At 43.5% G+C, this 22,841-nt stretch overlaps 7 protein-coding genes across 11 annotated transcripts; 2 read left to right on the forward strand and 5 right to left on the reverse strand.

Annotated features, from left to right (window-relative positions):
- Window positions 1-3: 3 nt before the first annotated feature.
- On the reverse strand, window positions 4-3,728 carry BDCG_03131 (raffinose synthase Sip1). The gene is made up of 2 exons (XM_045418730.1): window positions 3,182-3,728; window positions 4-2,979 (listed from the first exon to the last, which is right to left on the reverse strand). Exons 1-2 carry the CDS (start codon window positions 3,401-3,403, stop codon window positions 331-333), a joined length of 2,871 nt encoding a protein of 956 aa, XP_045275237.1. The 5' UTR covers window positions 3,404-3,728; the 3' UTR covers window positions 4-330.
- Window positions 3,729-3,792: 64 nt separating this feature from the next.
- Window positions 3,793-6,130, reverse strand: BDCG_03132 (succinate-semialdehyde dehydrogenase). Its single transcript, XM_045418731.1, has 4 exons — window positions 5,734-6,130; window positions 5,562-5,649; window positions 4,218-5,487; window positions 3,793-4,144 (listed from the first exon to the last, which is right to left on the reverse strand). Exons 1-4 carry the CDS (start codon window positions 5,842-5,844, stop codon window positions 4,027-4,029), a joined length of 1,587 nt encoding a protein of 528 aa, XP_045275238.1. The 5' UTR covers window positions 5,845-6,130; the 3' UTR covers window positions 3,793-4,026.
- A 628-nt stretch (window positions 6,131-6,758) lies between these two features.
- Window positions 6,759-7,881, reverse strand: BDCG_03133 (uncharacterized protein; the record flags this gene model as incomplete). The annotated part of the gene is made up of 3 exons (XM_045418732.1): window positions 6,759-7,147; window positions 7,242-7,584; window positions 7,665-7,881. The coding sequence occupies 3 exons, from the start codon at window positions 7,879-7,881 to the stop codon at window positions 7,027-7,029; spliced, it is 681 nt and encodes a 226-aa protein (XP_045275239.1). The 3' UTR covers window positions 6,759-7,026.
- A 768-nt stretch (window positions 7,882-8,649) lies between these two features.
- On the forward strand, window positions 8,650-8,856 carry BDCG_16695 (uncharacterized protein; the record flags this gene model as incomplete). The annotated part of the gene is made up of 1 exon (XM_045425894.1): window positions 8,650-8,856. The coding sequence occupies one exon, from the start codon at window positions 8,650-8,652 to the stop codon at window positions 8,854-8,856; it is 207 nt and encodes a 68-aa protein (XP_045280322.1).
- A 361-nt stretch (window positions 8,857-9,217) lies between these two features.
- Window positions 9,218-12,127, forward strand: BDCG_03134 (serine/threonine-protein kinase Sgk2). Its single transcript, XM_045418733.1, has one exon. The coding sequence runs from the start codon at window positions 9,305-9,307 to the stop codon at window positions 11,702-11,704; it is 2,400 nt and encodes a 799-aa protein (XP_045275240.1). The 5' UTR covers window positions 9,218-9,304; the 3' UTR covers window positions 11,705-12,127.
- Window positions 12,128-12,290: 163 nt separating this feature from the next.
- BDCG_03135 (uncharacterized protein) lies at window positions 12,291-13,142 on the reverse strand (the record flags this gene model as incomplete). The annotated part of the gene is made up of 3 exons (XM_045418734.1): window positions 12,291-12,808; window positions 12,882-13,009; window positions 13,092-13,142. The coding sequence occupies 3 exons, from the start codon at window positions 13,140-13,142 to the stop codon at window positions 12,592-12,594; spliced, it is 396 nt and encodes a 131-aa protein (XP_045275241.1). The 3' UTR covers window positions 12,291-12,591.
- A 1,021-nt stretch (window positions 13,143-14,163) lies between these two features.
- On the reverse strand, window positions 14,164-15,635 carry BDCG_03136 (phosphotransferase enzyme family protein). 5 transcript variants are annotated; one of them, XM_045418735.1, is made up of 3 exons: window positions 15,449-15,635; window positions 15,249-15,350; window positions 14,164-15,131 (listed from the first exon to the last, which is right to left on the reverse strand). In XM_045418735.1, the coding sequence occupies exon 3, from the start codon at window positions 14,983-14,985 to the stop codon at window positions 14,299-14,301; it is 687 nt and encodes a 228-aa protein (XP_045280323.1). In that variant the 5' UTR covers window positions 14,986-15,131; window positions 15,249-15,350; window positions 15,449-15,635; the 3' UTR covers window positions 14,164-14,298. The 5 variants fall into 5 exon arrangements, with proteins under 5 accessions (XP_045280323.1, XP_045280327.1, XP_045280326.1 ...); XM_045418739.1 differs by having other exon boundaries at window positions 15,249-15,362; window positions 15,449-15,472; XM_045418738.1 differs by having other exon boundaries at window positions 15,249-15,367; window positions 15,449-15,472.
- Between the last annotated feature and the right edge of the window lie 7,206 nt (window positions 15,636-22,841).

Consider the following 22,841-nt stretch of genomic DNA (forward strand, 5'->3'; position numbering starts at 1 on the left):
TGAAAAGACATCGGATAAATAATAATCCGCCGCGAGTGGAGAATCCTTTCGCGTTTCTCAAACGCCAGCTAAGAAATAGTTAAAAGGTTAGGCGTAGTTACCCGTAGTTTTTGTTCCAGTTAAGCTTTCTATTTACAAAAAAAATGGCATAAACACGACAGGGCCACGGCTCTTGCACTGGGAGGAATCGTTTTGAAATCACATTGAGGCCCTGTAATTCTAGGCAAGGTACTAAGTGAATAGGCCAGCTTCCAAAATTTACCAATTCGACACAAATATTGAGTGGTGATCAAAACAGGCAAAGAAGGGAAATGAATGGCAAAATGGGAATTAACTCATGAAAACCTGAACCACAACCTCGTTACTCCAACCGCTAACCAAGCCCATCTCCTTCCATGCTGCTGCAACATCAATTGCAACCACCTTCTGGTCATCTTCTCCCGTAGGCTGTATCTGAACTGTGTGCATTGGTACCGCTCGCCCCGAAAGCATGACCATGAAATCTTTTGCTATGGTGCGAGTGTCAATGTCAGAAATATAAATGCCTAGCGTTCCCAAAGCCTTAAGAGTAACATCAAACTTGAGCCGGCCGTTAGCAGCAAGGAAAACATCCGAGCTGATAATCGCAGCGACGCCCGTCATTTTGCCCAGAAGGCCTAGGACAGCGACACGTGTGGGCGTAATGTCGTTAGTATTCGAACCTGCATCCTTGTTGCCATGTCGGTTTGGCATTTTGAAGCTGTAGACTGGGTAGACGGTTAAAATCTCCCAGCCTTTCGTCTGGAGCGACACGGCGACTAGACAGTCCTGGCTGGAGGGTTTCATTACGTGTGTGATTGCACCCGTGGAATGAGCGCGAATTACGTATTCATCATCACTGCCAGGTGAGATGCCATGGAAGTCAAGAATGGAGACTATGGAGCTGATTTTCTGAGCGCTGATGTTGAAGAGCCCCAGGATTCCGCTGCCGGTCTTAGCCCATCCGTTATAGCTACCAACCCTAAGCATCTTCCCTTCGTTGTAGTTGTGATATACGTCAATAGAACGGCCTAGGACGCTGGGCCGGAGAATAACTGTGTTGCCTCTAGTTGTCGGGGCTGTCATCTGGTTGATGACGTTGATGTCATGTTCGCCTGGCACATCAGTGATGTATATCGGACCGCCAGAGACGCATCTAGCTGCGGCATGGAATGACGCATACGGGTGGCTAGTCTGAAACATGTCCCAATCAGGGATGACGTTGAGATGCTGGGTCAATAGAGCGTTATGCGCGTTACAAAATACGTGCCACGGGTGGGAGGATGGAATATCAGGGAAGAAATCATCTGAATTTCTCAAGAGGATCCGTGGCTTATTAGTCGGCACCTGTGAATGGAAAATGATTTGCGGGGTCTGCGACATGCAACTGATTGCTTTGGCCTGAAAATGCCGCAATGAAGCAATGGACCAGGCGTCCTGGTACGCTGATGTGAACCGGACCCGATCTTTAGGATCCTGGAGCAAGTCGAGAAAAAACTGTGCATCTGTCTTCACAGAGTCAACCCCGGCCGCCAGAAGAAATTTGTACAAATCGTCGTAGAACCGATGAATATCGTCTGGGTCGATGGCCAACATACTTCCTCCCGCAACGCCGTCCCGTTTCTTGACAATCTTGGTTTTATACTCTTTCGCAATCTTCCCGTCTGGTGAAATACCTCCCCAGTAGCCCAGAAGTGCGTGCCAGACAGCAATATGTTGGATATTCGGATGCGCCTCGCGTATTTTGCTAGTTGTATGCTTCAATCCATTTGGGAACCCATCCTTATTCGCCTCAAATTCCATCCATCCCCGTTTGAACTGGGCGACCCCCTTTTTATCCAGCGCTTGCCAATTATCATCTATGATAAGGTTGACAATATTAATGCCATTCGCCTTTAGCGTATCGAGGGCCTTTAGTATTTTCTCCTCCGTGAGGTCCTGACCTAGAGAGTTCCAAGTACAATAAGCTAGGCCGTCATACCAATCAGACATCCACTGAATCTGGGGATCATTCTCCACGAGAACTACATCGTTTCCCAATGGTGACTTTGGCTCACTTAACGCTTGCGGCGTAGGCGAAGAAGCTTGTTCAGACCCGGAAAGCTTCTTCACGACTTTTCGTGCCTCGTACATGACAGCGGAATTTGCAACCTCGAAAGAAGGTGCCACGGCAACTAGGACCTGATAAGTTGAATTGTGGATGCTATCATTCTTTACAGCGGTCACCACCTGCCCATTGTCCCCTGATTTGAAAACAGTCAAGACATTATCTACACCACTTATCGCAAGGAGAACGAGGTGGGTTCCATCCTTGCGCAAAAATGCCAGAGAGATGGCATCCTCCGTCAGCGCCAGCTTGTTCAAGCCATGTCGAGGTGCCAACCAGGGTTCCCATATACGAACAAGAGCAAAATATCTCACAAAGTCCTTCGGGAAGCCAAAAATTATCTCTTCGTACGTGCTCTTGTCATTAACCGCAGACAAAATGGACCCTGTCACGCTCCATAAAATTGCACCCGGGGACTCGCTCGAATGTACCTCAATCCGGAGATTTGGGTTAAGGCCATCTAAATACTCTGCTAACAACTTTGATGGCTGGGTCACAGGATTCAGGCCTTTGAGGAGCTGCAAGCTGGTGGGTTCAAAAACTAGTTCCCCGTCTTTCATTCCAAACTGGTCATTCACCCACTGCCATGAGGAATTTGCATCAATTCTATATCTGATAGTAAAAGCTGCATGTCTGCCGTGCTTCGGGAAGTCAAGCTCCTGCGAGAAGCTGTAGGTGTGATAATTTGGGCCTGGTCGAGGACCGACAGATAGAGGAATAGGTTGGGATGCTAATCCCTTTTGTAAAGAGAGCGCCTCCCAAGCATCACTACTGTTGACATTATGCCAGATAGAAACTTCCCAGGTCTGTTCCGGGAGTGAGCGGTTTGACTGGAGCAAAACGGTAAACCGGAGCTACTGGAATGTTAGTAGGCGAATAGAGATAAAATAATGGTAATCGCGCCAATAATTATCTGAATGAAAATAAATAAATATATATAGATATATATATAGACCAAGAGGGGCCATGTAGCAAAGGATAGATATGCTAGTATCAAACCATCACGCTACAGATGTTGGGGTGTGCGCGCGGGGGAGCTCGCAGTAATTAGCATACCTTATCCCCATCCCCGGTTCTTTTCAAGCACGTAACATGCCCCAGTGGTGGCCAGCTAGTGATATCAGCAAAGAGGCTCATTTGTGCCGGTCGAACGAATTTGATCTGTGAGGGCCTTGGTTCATTTCCTTCAATGCGTTGGGATACATTTCCTTGCCCCTCGTTTGGCGGCACTGCAGCTGGAGTGCTGGACGGCTTGAACGGAAGTGTTGCTTTCGACATGGTATTTGATAAATGGAGGGGCGAGGTGATGCAGATATCCTATCCTCCTGTTTCCCGCTGGCTTCAAGTTTAAAAAGCTCAGTTGGTATCTAGCGAGGTGGCGGGGGTTGAAGTGGTCTAGCGGAAAGAAACAATGGATGGCTTGTATTTATATCACGTAGTCGATATTAGGTTGTCCAGATCACACATCACACATGTGTAGGGGCTTATTAGCCGTTTGATTCGTCACCGAATTAATATTTTTAAACAACCAATAACTAGATGTAAAGTGAAGTATCGGTTTCGAGCACATCCACCATCCATAGCTTGTTCCATGACCTCATTTAAGTAAGGGGGGATGAGGAGCCGCTTCTCCGGCTAGTTAACTTTAAAGTTACTATAGTAAGCTTCAACTCAAGCCGTGTCATCCAATCATTCGTATGTACTTCAGAGAGCCTTATACATAAGCTAAGTGACGAGTATGCATTCTTATATGTTTAAAATCCAATAACTAGTGTACTATTTATCATTCTACGTCTCAGGAAAAACAAGTGGATACAAAGGCGGAGGAAAAAATAAAGAAAAAAACAATTAAATATCCTTAAAATTTTAATCGAACAATGCAAATAGGATTATCAAGACAATTATTCCTGAAGGGGTCCTCCAACACTGCCGAATGTGACGGTCTTGACGGTTAGGAATTCATCTACGCCGTACTTACTGCCTTCGCGACCGAACCCGCTCTGCTTGATACCACCAAATCTGTAAATGACAGTTGAATTAGCTAAGAAGAAATACCGTAGATAGATCAAAAGGGGAGTGTTTAAAAACGTACGGAGCAGCGGTATCGCTAATAATACCCGTGTTCACTCCAACCATGCCGACCTCCAGCGCCTCCGCAACACGGAAAATCCGTGCCACATCCTTACTATAGAAGTACCCAGCCAACCCGACCTCAGCTCTATTGGCAAGGTCGACGACCTCCTTCTCAGTCTCAAACGCGAAGAGACCTGCCACAGGCCCGAATGTTTCTTCAGATGCCAATTTCATATCCTTGGTCATCCCCGTGAGAACAGTGGGGTGGAAGAAATTTGAGCCGAGATCAGGCGCCTTCTGACCACCTACAACAACCGTTGCGCCTTGAGCAGTAGCGTCGAGGACATGCTCTGACACTTTGTCGACGGCGCGGGAGTGGATAACGGGACCGTGCGTGACGCCCTCGGAGAATCCGTGGCCGAGCTTGAACCCCTTAACCTTCTCGGCGAACTTAGCTGCGAACTCGTCGTAGATACCCTTTTGCACGTAGATGCGATTAGCACAGACGCAAGTTTGCCCAGAGCTGCGGAATTTAGATGCAATGGCGCCGGCGACGGCTGCGTCGAGGTCTGGGCAATCATCGAAGACGATGAATGGGGCATTCCCGCCAAGCTCAAAGGATAGTTTCTTTAGAGTTGACGAGGATTGCTTCATGAGGAGTTTTCCGACGTTCGTGGATCCTGTAAATGAAACTTTGCGGATCTCCGGATGCGTGGTGAGGCAGAGGCCGATTTCAGGCGTGTTCTTATCGGCGGTGACAATATTGACGACACCCTTGGGGATTCCAGCACGATGAGCCAATTCTGCGATCGCATTGGCGGTAAACGGGGTCTCGCCCGGGGATTTGGCTACGACGGTACAACCAGCCGCAAGAGCAGGGCCGATTTTTCTCGTAATCATAGCGGCGGGGAAGTTCCAGGGCGTGATAAACCCACAAACGCCAACGGGTTCCTTCATAGTCATAATCCTGTTTCCGGGAACGGATGATGGGATAGTATCACCACAAATGCGTGGGGCCTCCTCACTGAACCACTCGAAGAAACTGGCAGCGTAGTTCGTCTCTCCCTTGGCGTCTGCAATGGGTTTCCCGTTCTCCCAGGTGATTAGTGTCGCTATATCATCCGCGTTGTCCATCATTAATTGGTACCATCTTCGAAGCATCCGAGCTCTCTCGCGGGCCAAAGTTTTTCGGAAAGATGGGAAAGCGGCGACGGCGGCATGGATGGCTTTCTGGGTATCCTGGACTGAGAACTCGGGGCATGTCCCAATGAGTTTCCCCGTGGATGGATCTATATAAAAAGGATAAAAAAGAAGTGTGTCAGTTACTTAATCGATTACAGAGCCTCGTACATTTTCCACGTACCATGTACTTCAAAAGTCTGCCCAGACTGAGCCCCAACCCATTTCCCATTGACGTAGCATTTCTCGATAAACAGAGATTTATCCTTCAACTATATAAAATGAACACACAAACAAGCACGTCAATTCTCGAGTTTTCAAAACACTCCGAAAGCCTAGTCGTGTCCAAAGCTTACCTGTGGCACAGTGTGCATAGTTGCTAGCCTCCTGACGGGAGAAACCACAGGTATCGTGAAAGGGTAGCTTGACCTCGGGTTATTGTAAAGGGGACGAAGTAGTTTGTTCATTTGGAGAGCAATAGCGAAAAGCGAGGGTTATAAAAGAGGACAGAAGAAGAGGGGGAAGGAGAAGGGCCTCGGAGCACTTCGCACAAGACGAAGCCGGGGATGCGGGGATCTGGCTGCTATGTCACCAGCTAACTAACTGCTGCAGAGAATGATGTAATTCTGGTTGAGCGTGTTGCTTGGGCGGGAAATGTCCTAGGAGCCAACAATTGAGGCCAGAAACTTGGAAGGAGTTAATGAAGTCGATATAAGGTGGCTAGTGATAGTAGGAATAGATAATACTAATAAGAAAAAAAAAAAAAAAAAAAAAGAAAAAAAAAAAACCAGAATAATAACAGGCTTCGGAGTTGGGAAAAAGAGTCCAGCTGCTGCCGAACCGCGTCATAGGCGAATTGGTTGCCGGCACCGGGCCGACTCCTGGGACCAAAGAGCCGAAGCGGGAGCTAATATCGGAACAGCTTTGGGACTTTCTCATAAATTATATAGAATGCAGTGAACACATTTCAAGTTTTATGTCTGTATTCTTTCTGGACTTGAAGAGCTATTATTCCGTATATTTGTTGTGTTCTTCTCTTCGCCCTATCGTGCTGCTGGTTTTTGATAGCTGGAACATTGCCCGATGCTAGGAAAGGATAGTTACTGATTATATAGTAAAGAATTTAACGGCTGGAGAGAGCTGGATCCAACCTGGGCCCTCAAGCTTGGAAAAATTTTAGGGAACCTTGGGACTGGAGCTCGCTAGTCTAGCGGGTTCGGTTTACTCGGCGAGCGACTTAGGCTTTAGGCCACTCGGGCAACTAATAAGTTGACGGATGGCTAGGGATCACGGCAAGAAGAACGCAAAGCAAATAATTATTAAGGAAACAGGCAAATCCCACCTTCCCATCTCAGCCATATATAGAATCTGAGTTGAATCTCTTGAAATCCGTAATGTATTGCCATGCTGCAGTCCAGAGGTAAGTTAGGCCATAAATACAAAAACAGGAACATATGAGTAGGTGAAACTCATATCATATCTCAATCCCATCCAACCTTCGGAAAAATATCCCAACATTCCCATGCCCCTGCTCTCCTAAGCCCGTCTCATCTATCACAGCAAACACTACCTTCTCCCACCAACCCCCGCGGAACTCAGGCTCCGAAAATACCTCTGCCCCACAGTTGGCAACCTCCTCGGGGGGGTTTCTAAAGGCGCCACACACCCAAGCGCACCCAAAACCAATTTCCGATACCTCTTCCACGCAGAGAGTCGAAGAATAACGCGCATCTTCTCCTTGGTGCGATCGCGATCGTTGGGATTTGCAAACTTCATCAGTGAATTAGCGCCGTTGATCACCTCAGGGCGACGCAGTGCTGCCATGGATATAACGCTAACAAGCGGGAGGGTATCGGGGTCTGACAAATCCATCAAACCATGGCCATCCTTTAAATTGTTTCTGAATACAATGACGGCCGGGCTGTAGATCACGGCACTAGAAGGTGTTGGGTAGAAATATCGTTTAAGGGATGCGGTGAGCGTGCTGCGTCTGCATAATGCTTCTTCCTGTGCTCGGGCGCCGCTGAGCCAACCGCCGCCTGGAACAAAATCACCAGCCATGTTCAAGACGGTGACATCTGTCACTGGGGAGCCCGACTGGTTATTATCACCGTTGCTGTCACTGAGTAGTCGGATGCCGGCATCAAAGGTATCCGCATCGAGGACCTGAATTTTAGTCCCGCTGAACTTGGGGCACCATTTCTGGTCTAGACGCGGGGGGCGGTGGGAGATTAATAAAGAATGCCTTCTCTTAATAAAGGGCTATTCCTGGATGCATCTAGGACACCCGGGATGACTGCTTTCGTTTCATGGGAGATAGCTCGTAGTTGTGCGCGTTCGTTCGCACGTCCGTCTGCAACGATTTCCCGGCCTCGACCGCGACCTCGAGTAGGTTGCCCAGCAAAACCTCTCACACCCCGGAGTCCACCTCCGTGTCCGCGTCTGCGTCCACAACCTCTGGGGGAGCTCGCGGCGCTAAATATGCCTCTTGTTGGATTCGACATAATTATCTGATTCAATCAATCCCTGGCAGTACCTACCTAGCATTAGTTCAGATGCAACCTTTCCTACGAAGAATGTGGAGCGCTGGAAATATTTAAATATTTCAAAGTCCAGACTTTGATACATGTTGTTGATGAATGGTGAGGTATTCCTAACTCATGAGGATTGATAGAATGAATTACCCATTTGGGTGTCCGACTTCTCGGATTGCGAATGGAATGGTTAGCGCGAGAAACTCTTTGTCGTCAATCCTATCCACTAACAATAGATACGAGAAGTGGCTGGTACAGTTTGATTGTCTCTGACGGCCTCGGGAATGCGCAATTGCTTGGTATGGAGAGGGTTTCAGCATGAAATACGGAGTACATAGATTTGGCATTCTGCTGCTCTCTTGGTTTTTGAAGCTTCCTGGATCGAGAGTTAAAATAAGCTCTGCAGCCCCTGGAATGTACAGTACATAACTATGATATCACCGTTTTCAGATAAACCCGCCCCATCCTCTCTCTCCTCATGCCATGAATATTCTTCATCATCTCCACATTACTTGTCGTAATTATCTTGCCGTATATTCGCTAGTTCCTCTCTTGGCTACCCGTCACAGCAAGTGGGATATTCGAAATATTGCTTTATAACATACTTGATTGATTCCTCGAGTTTTTGCACTGGAGAGCACGCAATTCTATGAATACGATGTGAAAGCAAAACACTGAATACAGCTGAATTTCGGAAGATAAATGTGGTTGTCTGACAGCATCCATCGATCTATGAGTATGGACATACAGAAATCCCTGTCGAATAATGGAGGCCAACAGCCGGTTGTAAAGCAGGAAGATATCCCTCCGGGAGCTTATGAATATCAGTTTCAAGGGATTGAGCACATGGAGCGGGTGATCAAATCTCACATGGACCTCCTTGATGATGAAAATAACAAAATGAAGGGGAAGGAGAGGGGGCGCGCGAGACTACACGTCAGCTGACCTCACACAAAATATTACTACCTAGTCAAATGCAAAGTGTTTATAACAGCGCTGTAGTTTTCAAGTACGACTAGGCTGGAGACTGCATACAAGCAATGCTGTAAAAGTGAAAAATGGACGTAGTTTAGAAATGACGGAGCGTATAGCGAGACCCAAATGCGGACCACGAGACGATTGAAACAGGGAGAAAAGAACAATATGATACCGATCTCCGGAGTACACCTGGGCAGTTACAGGCCTCTGTGTCAGGATGCCCCCGCTATCTATTATTATTGGTTGAAGCTCGGCTTCAAGTTACAAACAAGACAAACAAATAAGGTAACTTAAGTTAGTTGGTGACCCACCCAACCTTAACCTAACCTGTCGCCCGACCACCTATTTCTCTCTTTGCCCGATCGTTGAGCATCATACATTGTCAGGAAATCTTTAAACATCAACACGTATAGGAATGGCAGACCTTTCGGAGGACGATCACGCCGTGATTTTAAGGTATCCTTTGAATGACTCACTTGATCGATTAGAAAAGCTTCTTCCAAACGCAGAGCATCACTACAATGATGGCACGACAGAAAGCCGCGAAGCCTGCCATGATGCAACATCGAAACTCCTCACCACCTTGATGGGTGAAAAGTCAGCTTTCCACCTACGTTCACCAACAGGCAATAAAAATGTGGCATCCGAGCTATCAAGATTATTCACCTGCCTTCAAGATGGCGACTTTAGCTATGAACACTACCGGACACTAGTACAACTTGTCATCCAAAAGGCGACCGATGTTGACATCTGGAAAGCCGTCCTCGACCTCATCACCACCGTCTCGCGAACGACCCCTCCGGCGAGTATACTTCCCACTTCCTTAGGAATGCCGATCAAATCCACCTCATCATCACAGAAAGGCTCCGAGCAGACATGTGAGTTGGTGAATTCAAGGATCTTTGAGGAGATAAGTGGCTGCACATTTCGAGGTGTCGAGGGCTTCTTTGTCAAGTACTTTGAGGGCAAAGACTGGAGCAACAAAGTGGATGCCATCTGTCAACGCGTGCTAGGCCCAGACAGTGATGGTAATTGGGCCCAGTTTCCCAATCCTCCTACACAGAATGATGTCCTTGCCTGGTGGTTTCATCTTCAAGAAGACCTTCTCTCAGAATCACGCAGCACCTACTACTCCACAGTGAGCAAAGCAGATCTTACTGGTTCAAAGGCAGAACGGCAAGTTGACCTTCTTTTACAAGCTAAGGGTGGGAGTCCCTTGCAAAACAAACACAACTGGACAGATATTCTGGTGGTTGGTGAGCTCAAAAAACCTAAGGAGAAGATCAGAACTAAAGCCACACTGCTTCAGATCAGTTGCTCTGTGTGTGAGGTCTTTGCTGCACAGCCCACTCGGCGGTTTGTCCATGCATTCACTGTCTGTGGGACAAATATGGAGGTGTGGGTATTTGACCGCGCGGGCCCCTACAGCTCAATAATCATTGATGTCTACACAGACTCAAGACGGTTCTTTCAGGTGCTTGTGGGCTACACTATGATGAGTGATGAAGAGCTGGGACTGGACATCTTTGTTGCTAGAGATGAAGATGGCAACAAATCAATAACTGTCAAAGGGCCTGGGAACTCAGAGGGAAAGAAGGTGCAGCTGGGTGAGATGCTTTCCTATCAGCGTGCCATTGTGTGTCGCGGAACCACATGTTTTCTTGCAAACAATGGACAGGGTGTAGCCAAATTCTCGTGGGTGTCGGACAAGAGGCGGCCAGAGGTGGAACTCCTCGAGTTGGCGGGTCAGAAGAATGTCCAGGGGGTCGCCAGAATCATTGGCCACAGTACCATCACTAGTATCGCTGACATGCGCTGCGGCCTGACCTTCAACAACAAGCACCACAGCTTCAAAAGTGCTCCCCCCAGCACAGTCTCCTCATTTCATCAATCTCAGCCGCTCACCGATCCCTGTCGCTTAGATATCCATCGAAAATCATCTTCCAAGAAACGCAGATCTCCGGACAAAGGGATGCATTCATCCAAACGATCGCGTTCCATCCATCAACTGTCAAGGGACACTGAGGAGGATGAATTAGCTTTCTCCATTCAGTCGGCACACAAGCCGAGCCTCTTTGATAGGAATGATGAGGAACTCTATGACAACCGTGTCCTCCGCTGTCTGGTGATATCGCCCGCTGGCCGGCCAATCTACAAGTACAAATCACCCTTGGAGCTGCTCAAGGCGCTTCGTGATGCAATAAAGGCACATCGGTCTCTTTATCTGGATGGAAACATCCTTCATCGGGATATTTCAGAGAACAATATAATAATAACTGATCCAGGCAAGGCAGATGGTCACTCAGGCATGCTAATTGATCTGGATCTTGCCAAAGAAGTTGGGAGTGAGCGAAGCGGCGCGCGGCACCAGACTGGCACAATGGAGTTCATGGCAATTGAGGTGCTGCTTAATATTGATCATACCTATCGGCATGATCTTGAGTCTTTTTTCTACGTGCTTATCTGGCAGTGCGCCCGTAATGGCTGGGGGAAGGATAAGTATTCTAGAGATAGTAAACTTCGTGCCTGGTACACTGGTAACTATGAGGACATTGCAAATGCCAAACTTGGTCATATGAGCAAAGCTGAAAACATGGGATTTGGATTCATTTTGAGGGAGTTCCCTCCAAAATTTCATGGCATTGTATCACTTTGTCAGGTCCTACGAGACATTCTCTTTCCTTACAATGACAAAGGTCTTATTGTTGGCACTCCTCAAGACCCAAACCGCCTGTACCATCCGATCATCAAGGCTTATGATGACGCGATCACCCAGGTTGAACTTGGAAACCTCACTCATGATAAATCTATTTAGTGTGCTCTCAGAGTTAAAGTTTCTATTGATTTGTTGCCGCATTCACAGTCTATTTTGAGTGGAGGGATTTTGTCTTAGGGCCTGTTCGGTGCGGCCGTGTGTACTCATTCTTTTTGTACAGATCTCCACTTTTTTTAAAAAGTACAGAGCGTCTGTACTAATATTACAGCTGCTTTTTACAAAGTACAGATGAAAAAGGCCAGGTGTTCAGTGGATTGAGCATCCGTACTTGCATCTTTTGCGAAGATCTTATGAATAAGCAGTATTTAACTTCAACAGTGTGTGATGATGTAGAATAGCACTTTTAGAGACAATATAGTGTGGAATAGTGTAGAATAGTGTTCATAGTGAAGATAGTTAACTAATATTAGTTAGAAGGAAGCTCACAAAAACATGTTCTTTTTGAATGGAGTCCAGAGTCAGTTCAAAAAGAATGTGTTTTTGTGAGCTTCTTTCTCCATCCCAGAGAGCAGCGGGCAAGGTGGAATAGTGTGGTGGCACAACGCCGGCTTGCTACGAATTTGGTAAATACACTATTTTTAATGAGATCCACTATTGCGTTCAAAAAGTACGGACGCACTGAACAGGCCCTTATTCATAATATTAACAGGCTAGCAAATCTTTAGTGACTTGATAAAGACTCTTTGATGGCTAAATCATATAGATTTCATTCTTTATAATTGTACATTGAAGATCCGCTCTTACAATTTCTCCAGGGCTCTAATCAACCATGAAAAGTGGCCGTGGATTCCCATTCTAACCAGGGATAGCGGGTTTAATCAGTTAACTTTTGTTGGAAAGAGTGGTCATCACCGTTCCACACATAAATCTATGCCTAGTACGAAGTTGTGCATCTCAAAATTGAAGCTGGAAGCACTTCGCCTGATTCACTCAAGATTAAGCAAATTCCCCATCTTGTTGCTCTCCTTCAGAATCCGGCGGGTCCCTTTGGCATCGACTCTCATGTCCTCCCGGACCAACATCTCCAGCGGTTCAGGAACCAAGACCTGGGCATACACAACGGTACCATACTTCGAAACCACGCTATCAATGCCGGCCAGTGAGTCGATGGCATCTTTAAAGTGAGACACGACATGCTCTGAGCTAGAGGGAAGGTCAGTGAAGATGTGCCTCGGTGAGTTCACGGGGTTTTTTTTGAGGGGGGGGGGGGACTCACAAGATCCCATGGCCTCTGAGGCCATAGTAGCCAGTTCTATGCAGGACACTCCGGGAGAGGATCTTCCTGCCATGCTTCTGCACTTTCTTGTGCACAACACTCTTATAGCGGGAGCGGTACCCAGGGAACTAATGAGAACCGGCACAAAATATGAGAGGCACCAAGGAGAGACGGAGAATTATCAATGCCTATAGAACAAAAGTGTTCTACGTCACAAGCAAATTTCAAAAATCTGCGGCATCGCGCCATGGCCTGTTCCATTCTTGGGAAAATAACATGGCCCGGCCATGATTAAATAAGGCAAGGATTCTATATGTCATCCCTAGGGAAAGTATATCCCCTATCCTTCAGAGTATCAATGGCCTGGTCATGCCAAATGTCATCCCTAGAGGAAATATCCCCTATCTTTCAGAATGCAGGAAATAATGAGTCCGGCAGCAAATTGTGCCTTCCAATGTCTTCACATAGGATGTATGGCTAGCTTTCCTAGTTTGAAACTTTTCATGTTTTAATAAAGAAACAAACTTTCATTCAGTCTTGTTTGTGATGATAGACTGTTCTCTGAAGATCTTTGAAACACAATTTTTCGGATGTCTAGTTCCCATGAAGAGTAATTGAAAATTATTGAGTATAGCCTGAAACTTTCCAGTGGCGCTGGAATGAGGGAGTTGCGGACTGGTGCAGGGTCGTCAAAAACTCAAACGTGGCAGAAATAATCCCTTCTACTTTGCAAGAAGCGTGGCCTCGTATGGCTAAGTGTCAGGAAAAAGAGATTATACACTACTGAACGCCACCAACATCGTATTACTACAATATTTCTCATCATCATCAGCTTACTACAACGCTCGTCTAATACTCGCTTATGCTAGCTCTCTTGGCTCGCACATATATTTTACTATAAATAGCTCTATCTTTTGTATGAAATAGATATATTAGATAGTGCACGGATAATATAACAAGCAGATCTTGATACAGATAAGATTCATATGTCTTCAACATATTCATCCGTGACACCCAATCCGACACTAAGCTACTGAGGGGGTAATGGGGCAGCTGTGCTTAACTTATAACCCCGGCCCTATTTCAGACGACCCCGTTGATATGTCCCACCATGAGGCTCACTCCTTAGTTGGGAATTGCTCTTGAGCTCCTATAACCGTAGTCTTAAGGTCATTGTATTTCCATAGATTGTTCTGGATGTCCGCCGGGCTGTGTATGCAATTCAATCCTGTCCCTTGAGAAGAAGTATCCAATGGAGCCACATGAGTGCCCAAAATATAGCCAGACGCATAGCCTGGAGAAGGAAATTAATTGATAAAACTATCAAATATCTTTAAACAGTCAAATCCATAGACAAGGTACTCCATCCTGATCTCGAGCAGTCAACCTCTGAGAGCCATTTGAAAACGTAACTGTCCTAGGACCACAATTCTAGGCGTAGAATTTGCAGCCAGGAAACTTCAGATATAAACAGATCTAGCATTTTCTCAATCCAGAGGCCCCAGTCATCATCCCAACATAATGCACAAACAGCTAGACAGTACTCCCAGTAACTTGAATACCAACCAGACTTCTCCCAATCAAGAATGACAATCTCCAAAGTGCGATTATTGGCAGTCATCCGCTGGGGGTCACTCTGAATCATAATATTTTTGTGTTGACAGTCACCATGAGTAAACATCAGCTTGTGGCCACAGAAAATGTGTGGCAGACATTGACAGTAAAAATCTGCCTTGTAATGAGGCCGGCTGTCATGAGTGTATTTCCACACCATCGCTTTGTTGAGCGCGGCTTCAGTGATGAATGAACTATTGATCATAGCTTCTGTGTGCTGTGTCCAAAATATCTCATCAAGAAGGGTTTGTTTGTCTATGCTCATAGTAACCTGGTGATGGCAACTGGTGTAGCTCCTTGTAGTATTATAACTGTGCAGTTTTGCAACAATAGATTCCTTTTCTGCACCTGTCAAACTTGCCCACAGTTTTGCAAGTGTCTCACGAGCAATATGTTCCATGACAATGTAGTTTTTGCCTATTTGTGGGTTTGAGTAGAGAGCATAAACTCGAGGCACAGGGACCTTTGTCATTTCCTGAACAAATAGCATGTTCTCTTCTTCAACAAGATTGACGCCCTTCCTGAACTTCACAATGTAATGGCATCTGATCTGGAAAACCCATCACCCTTCATACTCCGGAGATATATTCAGTGCATTCTCAATTTCAGCTTCTGTCGGGAGAGGGAGAGGGACATCTGTTGCATAGTATGGCAATTTGACCGAGCTGTCCATGGTTATTGGATGGTGACGATAAGAGAATGGGATAGTGTAGTTGGGCTGTGTGTCCACAATAAAAGCATCGACTCACCCACCTTTTGAGCGTGGGAAATCATCCACTGCTTCCGTCCAAAATATTGCTACACATCCCCTCAAGAAGTTTGAATCTGCTTCCGATTTCGATACCATAGACGAAACTACAGAAGTAACTTCGCTAGGTGCAAAAACGCGACAAATAGGTCAAAAAAGAGAGCAGTGATTCCCCCATTCCTACAATTCTTGGTTCCTTACTTACAGGACAAAGGGAAGTCTCCCGCCGAAATGTCTTCCGAGGTCTATCGGGTTAACAAATGACGATCAATCTGGCCATCTTTTCCAAGTGGCGGGCAATATTCAAAATGGAATGACTTTTGAGGATAAACCCGGCAAGAAGCCAGAGGAGTCAGCGAGTTTTCAAAGCAAGGTCTTTGTTGAAAAGGTGTTCTTGGAGGATAACGTTGTTGTGTTGTGTTGTAATCTAACTACGCGAGTTACACTAAATGAATAGGTTGGGGTGGCACGTGACTAGGGTAGGTGTAGTAATCACCAACACCCCCCCTTGCTACACCGTGGCCTATAAGCCGCCACCCGGGGCCTCCCCCATCCTCAAATCTTTCGAAAATGCAATAATAATTAATTACATCAATCGGACCCTGATTTCCTTATTAGGAAAGGCGTCCGTACAGTAATAACCGTAAAAATCAAGAAATACATGCAAAATCCACTGATTCACTGTATCATTATTACCATTCAATCATTCCTTTCTGATCTCTTTCAAACCAATCCTTTTGACAAATTCTTCAAATGCAGGCTTCGCCAGTGGCTTGGTGAGCCCGTCAGCTATGTTCGCTGTAGAACCAACATGTTCCATCATGATTTCCCCTTTTTCAACCAAATCGCGGAGAATATGATATCTAATCTCAATGTGGCGTCATATAAACAGGTTGCATCATCTGTTATACCCAACCAGTAGCTTGCACCCCCCCTAGTGGGGGTGTCATTCCCGTTGAAAAGTGTTTTTCCACCCCCTGCCAGATCGATGAAGAATCTCATTGCCGGCTTGACAGCTCGTGTCATAGGTGTGAAGATTGGATGTGTCATTTTTGCAATATACGCGGGATTTAGGTGTCCTAGCTTTTGATGCCATTGCATCATTGTAAGTTCGGATCAAGTCTCTGTATGTAACTGGCCTTTCCATCTCATAGATATCATTCTCATTTAATCTTGCTGTAAATGAGAACATGCGGTCGGGAGACATAATCAACATAGCATGATTATTCCCATATGTCAACTGCTTATAGGTATAACCCTGACATACAAGCTTACTCATACTCATGAGGTTCACTTCTAACTTCGGGACATAGCAGACATCATTTAACAGCATATCCGTCTCTTCCACTGGAATCTTTGTATCTCCTATAGCTGCAGCAGGGACCACTGTTCCGTCTGCCATTTTCAACATCACTTTCACCTTCTGAGATTTTGCCATGACAAGATCCCTGTGGGGTGTGGCATGGGCGCCCGATCCAGAGTCTAGAATCCAGGTATCTTTTCCTGTCTGGCCACTTGCATAGGCCTTTTCCTTGATGCAAAATACTTGCTTCATGACATTGTGAACAGGAGCAGCACCCGTATTCTCCACATCCTTGTCTTTATTCTTGTCCTTATCGCGGCTAGTAGGGTGTTTTTCAGGAAATTTCAACCAGCAATCTGTTTGAATGTGACCAATCTTCTGACAATGATAACATGTTTTGATAGTATTATTACCCTTCTATCCGGCTTGGCGAATCTTTGTCCTTGTTCTTAGAGATCTTCTTCTTCTTCTTATTCTTTTTATCCTTTCTGTTGAAATCTTGAGCATTATTTGCAGGGGTCTTTTCATCGGAGGTGGGAGGTTCACCAGTAGCTGGTAATCATAGGAGAATATCTTGACACAATCTCATGAAATCATCTTTGAGTGTTCTAGTGTTCTCATCCTTCTCTATTGCATCCATTTGATTCTTTATAAAAGATGATCAATCTTTACTAACCCCTGTAAGAAGTCTGTTGAAAAACATGAAATCTTTGACATTATATCCCAATCAGATATAATCAGTCCTGATTGCAATTAAACATTTGATAAATGTGTGATCAGAACTCTTTGATTTTGATGTCATCTCAATCAATTCTTGAAACAGGCGAGTTCTGTGAACAGCAGGCCTCTCAGTGAAATTATCCTCTATGACAGATCATAGAGAATAAGCAGATAGTTGAGACTTCTTGAGTATAATAAAGTGAGATTTGACCTGCAGAGTGATCACAGATCATATGTAGTTGTATAGTCAGATATTCTATTCTGATTAAAAACATTGCATATTCATGCTGACACTCTCATCAGAACTAACCTGTCTGTCATTTAGAATGTTATCAGTTTCAGATTGTCTCACTGCAAGAAGAATCTCTTCTTTTCATATTGAGTAATTCACAGAGTCAGTGTAACGTGGCGGGACCGAAGCGGTGGCTAGTCGGCGGCGTCACGTAGGGGTAGTTGTTTGGGAAGCTGTATGAGTGGGCTTGACTATCTAGCTTGAATAGCGAGCTTGTAGGCTACAGGGTTATTGCAAGGATATCACAGATATGGTACTTAGTATACTAAGAAGATTGTATGAGGCATGCAGTAACTCTTGTGTATATTATTCTCATAGAAGGAAAGAAACAAATCACTGACTTCTTTGATGAGGAGCCAGCATCTAGCTATTCTATATAGACAATGAGCGGATACTCTCCTCTCATTCCACAGGTGAGGATAGCCGGAGTGATACCTCAGCGGCGCCTCATTGCCAAGGAAGAGTAATCTGCTGACCTTGTATAGAAGCAGGGTTCTCATATTCATCAATCAGATCTTTCTATGATATATCTGAATGATGTCATAGAGTGGTTGGAAACCAGTTTGAACAGCCTGCGGGATGAATGGAATCATCCACATGGAAGTGATGAGCCGTGTGAAACCGCAACAGGGCCTTGGTGCAGCCGGGAGTGTGACAATGCCCTTCTCTTTAAGAGCATAGTCTCTATGCTCTCAAGATTACCAGATTAGAAATTATCTTTGTTGTATAGCAACAGTTGTCAACTGATTGACAGTGTGTGTGCTGCATGTGGTACAAAGGAATAGATGAGTTTTTCTGCTGACTGTATAGGTCTTTCTTTTCTCATCATTGTTCAAATCAAACATGTGATAAGTGAGTTCCTTATATATTAATTTAAAATATGGAAAATGTAGTTAACAAGTGACTTGCAGATCTCTCAACATATTTCATTCTATATATGAAATTCTCTGCAAAAGTGGTGTGTTTTAGAGACAAAGCTAACAGTAGTGGCAGGATTTTTTGAAAAGATTCTTCTTCTTATGAAACATTTTTCTTTTCCCTCTCTCAATCACAACAGTGAGTGCATGAGAGTATCATTCTTGAAGAACAATCAAGAGCTTATTCTGATGTTTTCTAGTGAATAACAAACATCTTTGTGATGCGGTGGTGGCCTTCATGACTGTCAAGAAAGCCAGGTTGAAGGTGAAGACAGTGATGTTAATGAGCTGCAGAAGCACTGCTTTCATTGTCACATCTTCTTCTTCTTCTACTTCTTTTACAGCTGCAGTGATAGTCATCATGCCTTGCAGTGAGATGTTGTTCCTTCTGCTGATCAGTTTATCTGTGTTCAGTCTGTTCTCTGCCTCTCTCACTGCTGTTGTAACATCACTCTCTCTCTCAGTCAATACAGTGATGTATGACCCTGTGTAATCATTCAGAGAGAAGTCTGGGAAGAGCTTGATTCTGAGAACAGTGACTCTGAGAAGCTCAATCTGTAGTTTCTCTCTCACAGTATACTCAAGCTCTGCTCAGAATACTACTGAGTTGAGTCTGCAGAATTCTGTGATTTCTTTGTCTTCTCTCTATAAGAAGGCTTCAGTGCAGTCTCTAATCAGTATTACTACTTATCTGCACTGTACTAAGCAGCTGAAGAAGAGGGAGATTTTATACATCTGCTTCTTCTCTTACTTCTATTATTTCTGTTGTATCTGTAATAATAACTTCTGTCTCTCTGTAAGTATCACTTCACAGAAAGATATTGTATCAGTTCTGATAAGAAGTCTAGATGCTCAAGCAGTACAGAGTGAGAGTCTCAGAGCTTCAAGTATTGATAAATTCTGTTAAGACTGAGAAGGTCTCTCTTACTCATCTGTAAAAGAAGATGAAAGTGTGAGTCTCTGAGATGAAAAAACATCTCAGAATAACTGACTCTAAGAAGAGATCAGTCAGTACTACTGTTAAAAGTATCACAGAGATCAATTACTGATTGAAGAGAATCTCACTTCAGTTGAAGTAAATGACTGAGATGCTTTGTAAGTTAATAAGTTAATACTTTCAGTATCTCTTATACTCTTCTACAGCATACTTCTCTACAGCACTGCAGTACTAACTTCTCAGCAGATAAAGATACTGATGCTGAAGACTTCAACAGTGAAGAATAAGTTTGATGAGAATATAATTATTGATGAGTAGACTCTGATCTCTCTTTTTACTTTTTCAGTGAGCTGCAGCTCTATTAGAATAGCAGTAGTCTGCAGATCAATAATATTAATCTTTTTATTAATTTTCAATATTTCTTTTCTCTAACTGCTTCAGAAATTTTACACTTGTATAGTCTCATTAAACTTCTAAAAACTCTTTGAGAGAAAATAGAAGAAGAGTGCTACAGAGTTTACAAGACATCAGTTCATCACTGTGAGATCATCTCTAAAAAAATTCTTTGAGAAAAATGAGAAGTCTTAAGTGACATTTCTTACTTAATATCTCTGATATGTAACAGAGTGATCTCTACTAGCTGTCTCATAGATTGCAATCTCTTTCTCAGCATTTTTCAAATACTCAAGCAGTTTTCATGAATTCTCTGATGATGAATATTCTTCTCATTTAACAAGATATTGAAGCTTGCTGTAATATGTTCACTTATTCAATATTTTCTTCATAAGATATTTGATATCACTCTTAATCTTGATGTTATTCAGTCAAGACAGCTCTGTCTCAGAGTATTACTTATAGAGCTTTAAATAGAAAATGTAAAAAACAGAATGAATTGATTTCAATTCTGTGAATAATTTCAACTCATATATCTGTTTACTCACTACTCTTGTTACTGAGAAAGGTTTTAGTCACTGCTCACTGAGCTTCTTATATAATCTCATTGTCTTGATATTCTTTGCTGAAAGTAGCACTTGATTCTCTATTAAGAACTTCATTGAAAGATGTTTTCAATTATAGTATTTCATCTGCTGCTTCTGAGCATGGCAGATGCTTTTCACTATCTTCTCATGAATTTTATTCAAAAGCTTCAATCTCACTTTTACTTCTAGCACTGAGAAATACTTCATTCTCTGTATCTATCTGACATTCTGACTGTCTATTTCTCTCTTTGAAATGTCATCTGTGATGTCACTGAGTAATGAAGAATTATATTCATAACAAGCATAGAAAGAAGATATCTTTAAGATTGCATTCTTTGTATTGTTATATATGAATTCAGCAGTCAGAAGATGTTTAAGTTAATCATTCTGATAATATGAACAGAATGCTTAAAGATGCTGTTCTAGTATCTGATTCTGATGTTCAGTCTGATCATTAATCTGTGAATAAAATGCAGTACTGAGAAAGTGTCTTATTATAAGATGATAGTAAAAAGCTGATCAGTATTTGCTGATGAAGAGAGATTCTCAATCTGTTATCAATAATTTCAGAGCACTGTGATTATGAATAATGATATCTAAAAACAGGTCAGTTAATTCAGAGGCTTTAATCTTTTTATGAGTAGAAATATATCTGATCATCTTTGTGAAGTGATTAACAATGATCAAAATTGAGTTATATTCTTTGACTCTTGTTGACTTCAGCAGATTAACTATGAAATCCATCAATAGATTCTGTCATGAGCTCTTTGAAACAGGCAGTGATATCAACTTGCTGTATTGCTTATACTGCAGAATCTTTATTCTTTGACAGATATTACAAGTTTTAACATACTCTTTGACATCTGCTCAGAGCTTGTCTTAAGTGTATTTATATTTTAGAAGCTTCTCAGTCTTCTCTAATCTGAAGTGTCTCATATGAGGATTATCATGATAAATTCTTAATAACTTCTGACACACTGCTCTGCTATGAGGGACAAAGACTGAATTATTCAGCAGTAGAAGTTCACATTCTTCTAGTTATCAGTGACTTGATTTCTTAGCAGCACTGCTCTACTCAGAGTCTGTCTCTTCTAAGTTCAAACTGAATTCTTTCTTCTTCAACTTTTGAATTTGAGCTGCAGTAGAGACATCCCCCTTCTGTAACTCATCAATGAATTTCAAAAGTAGTCAGATTAAAAGGTTGTAGACTGTTTTGTCCTTTGTCAATTCAATAATTGCAAGACATGACATGAGAAGCTCATGATCTTCAGTGTCAGTCTCTCATGAAGACTCAGATTCTCTTTCATCTTCTATACTGAGTCACACAGCTGCCTCTTCAGTACTGTTTCTGAGCTTTAGAGAATTTCAATCCTCTGCAGCCAGCTTCTTCTGCAGTGATAGCAGAGATTCTTTTATAGAATTCTTCTCTGTATCAATAATATTATAATCAGACTGTCTAGACAGTGTGTCAGCAGAGTTAAGCTGATCTGAACAGTATTGAATATAGAAATCATACTCTGAAAGTAGCTCTGTTCACCTGGCTTGACATTCTGTCAAGCTCTTTGTTGTCAAGAAGTAATGCAGATTTGCATGATCAGTGAGAACTTACACTGAGTACTTACTACTCTGAAGATAATGTCATCAGATCTTAAAGAATTTGACAATTACTAACATCTTCTGATCATGAGTATTATATCTTCTCTGTGTGAGTGATAACTTCTTGAAGAAGAAGGTCACTGATCTCTATTTATAATGTCTTATAGACTCTGTGAAAAAGTCTTCTCTCACAGACAATTTATTGTCTGTTTTCTCAGAAATGATTATTCTCTGATTCTTTCAATGTTGGAAGATCTTTGATGTCAACTGTGAAAAGATTTCACAGATCTCATTTCTGAATGCATCAGTCTCACACTGACTGAATAAGTTGAGGTTAAAATGATTCAGCATCATGATATCTGTGAAAGCTTGTTTCAATTCTGCAAATGCCTGTGTGGTGTCTTGAGTGAGGGTAAATGATTCTGTTTTTCTGTCTTTCACACTTTTCTTCAACAGATCTGTAAGGGGGGCAGTAATCTGTGAATATGTATAGATGAATTGTCTGTAGAAATTTGTAAATTCTAGAAACACCTGCATCTCATGATACATTCGTGGCGCCAGTCAGTTCTCAATGATGGAGACTCAGCTTCTGTTCATTGAAATGTCATTTATCTCAATAATATAATCTAAGAAATCAATCTCCTGCATGTAGAATGAGCATTTTTCAGTGTTTGCATAGAGTTGATGCTGTCTTAAGTGACTCAACACTTCTTGAACATGAGTATCATGTTCTTTCTCTGATTTCAAGAAGATTAAAATGTTGTCCAGGTATACTATGCAGGAGACATTGACAAGGCTCTGCAGTGCCTCATTTATATAGGTCTGAAAGATGGCTGAAGTATTACAAAGATTA

Source organism: Blastomyces dermatitidis (assembly GCF_000003525.1).
Source record: "Blastomyces dermatitidis ER-3 genomic scaffold supercont1.3, whole genome shotgun sequence".
NCBI lineage: Eukaryota > Fungi > Ascomycota > Eurotiomycetes > Onygenales > Ajellomycetaceae > Blastomyces > Blastomyces dermatitidis.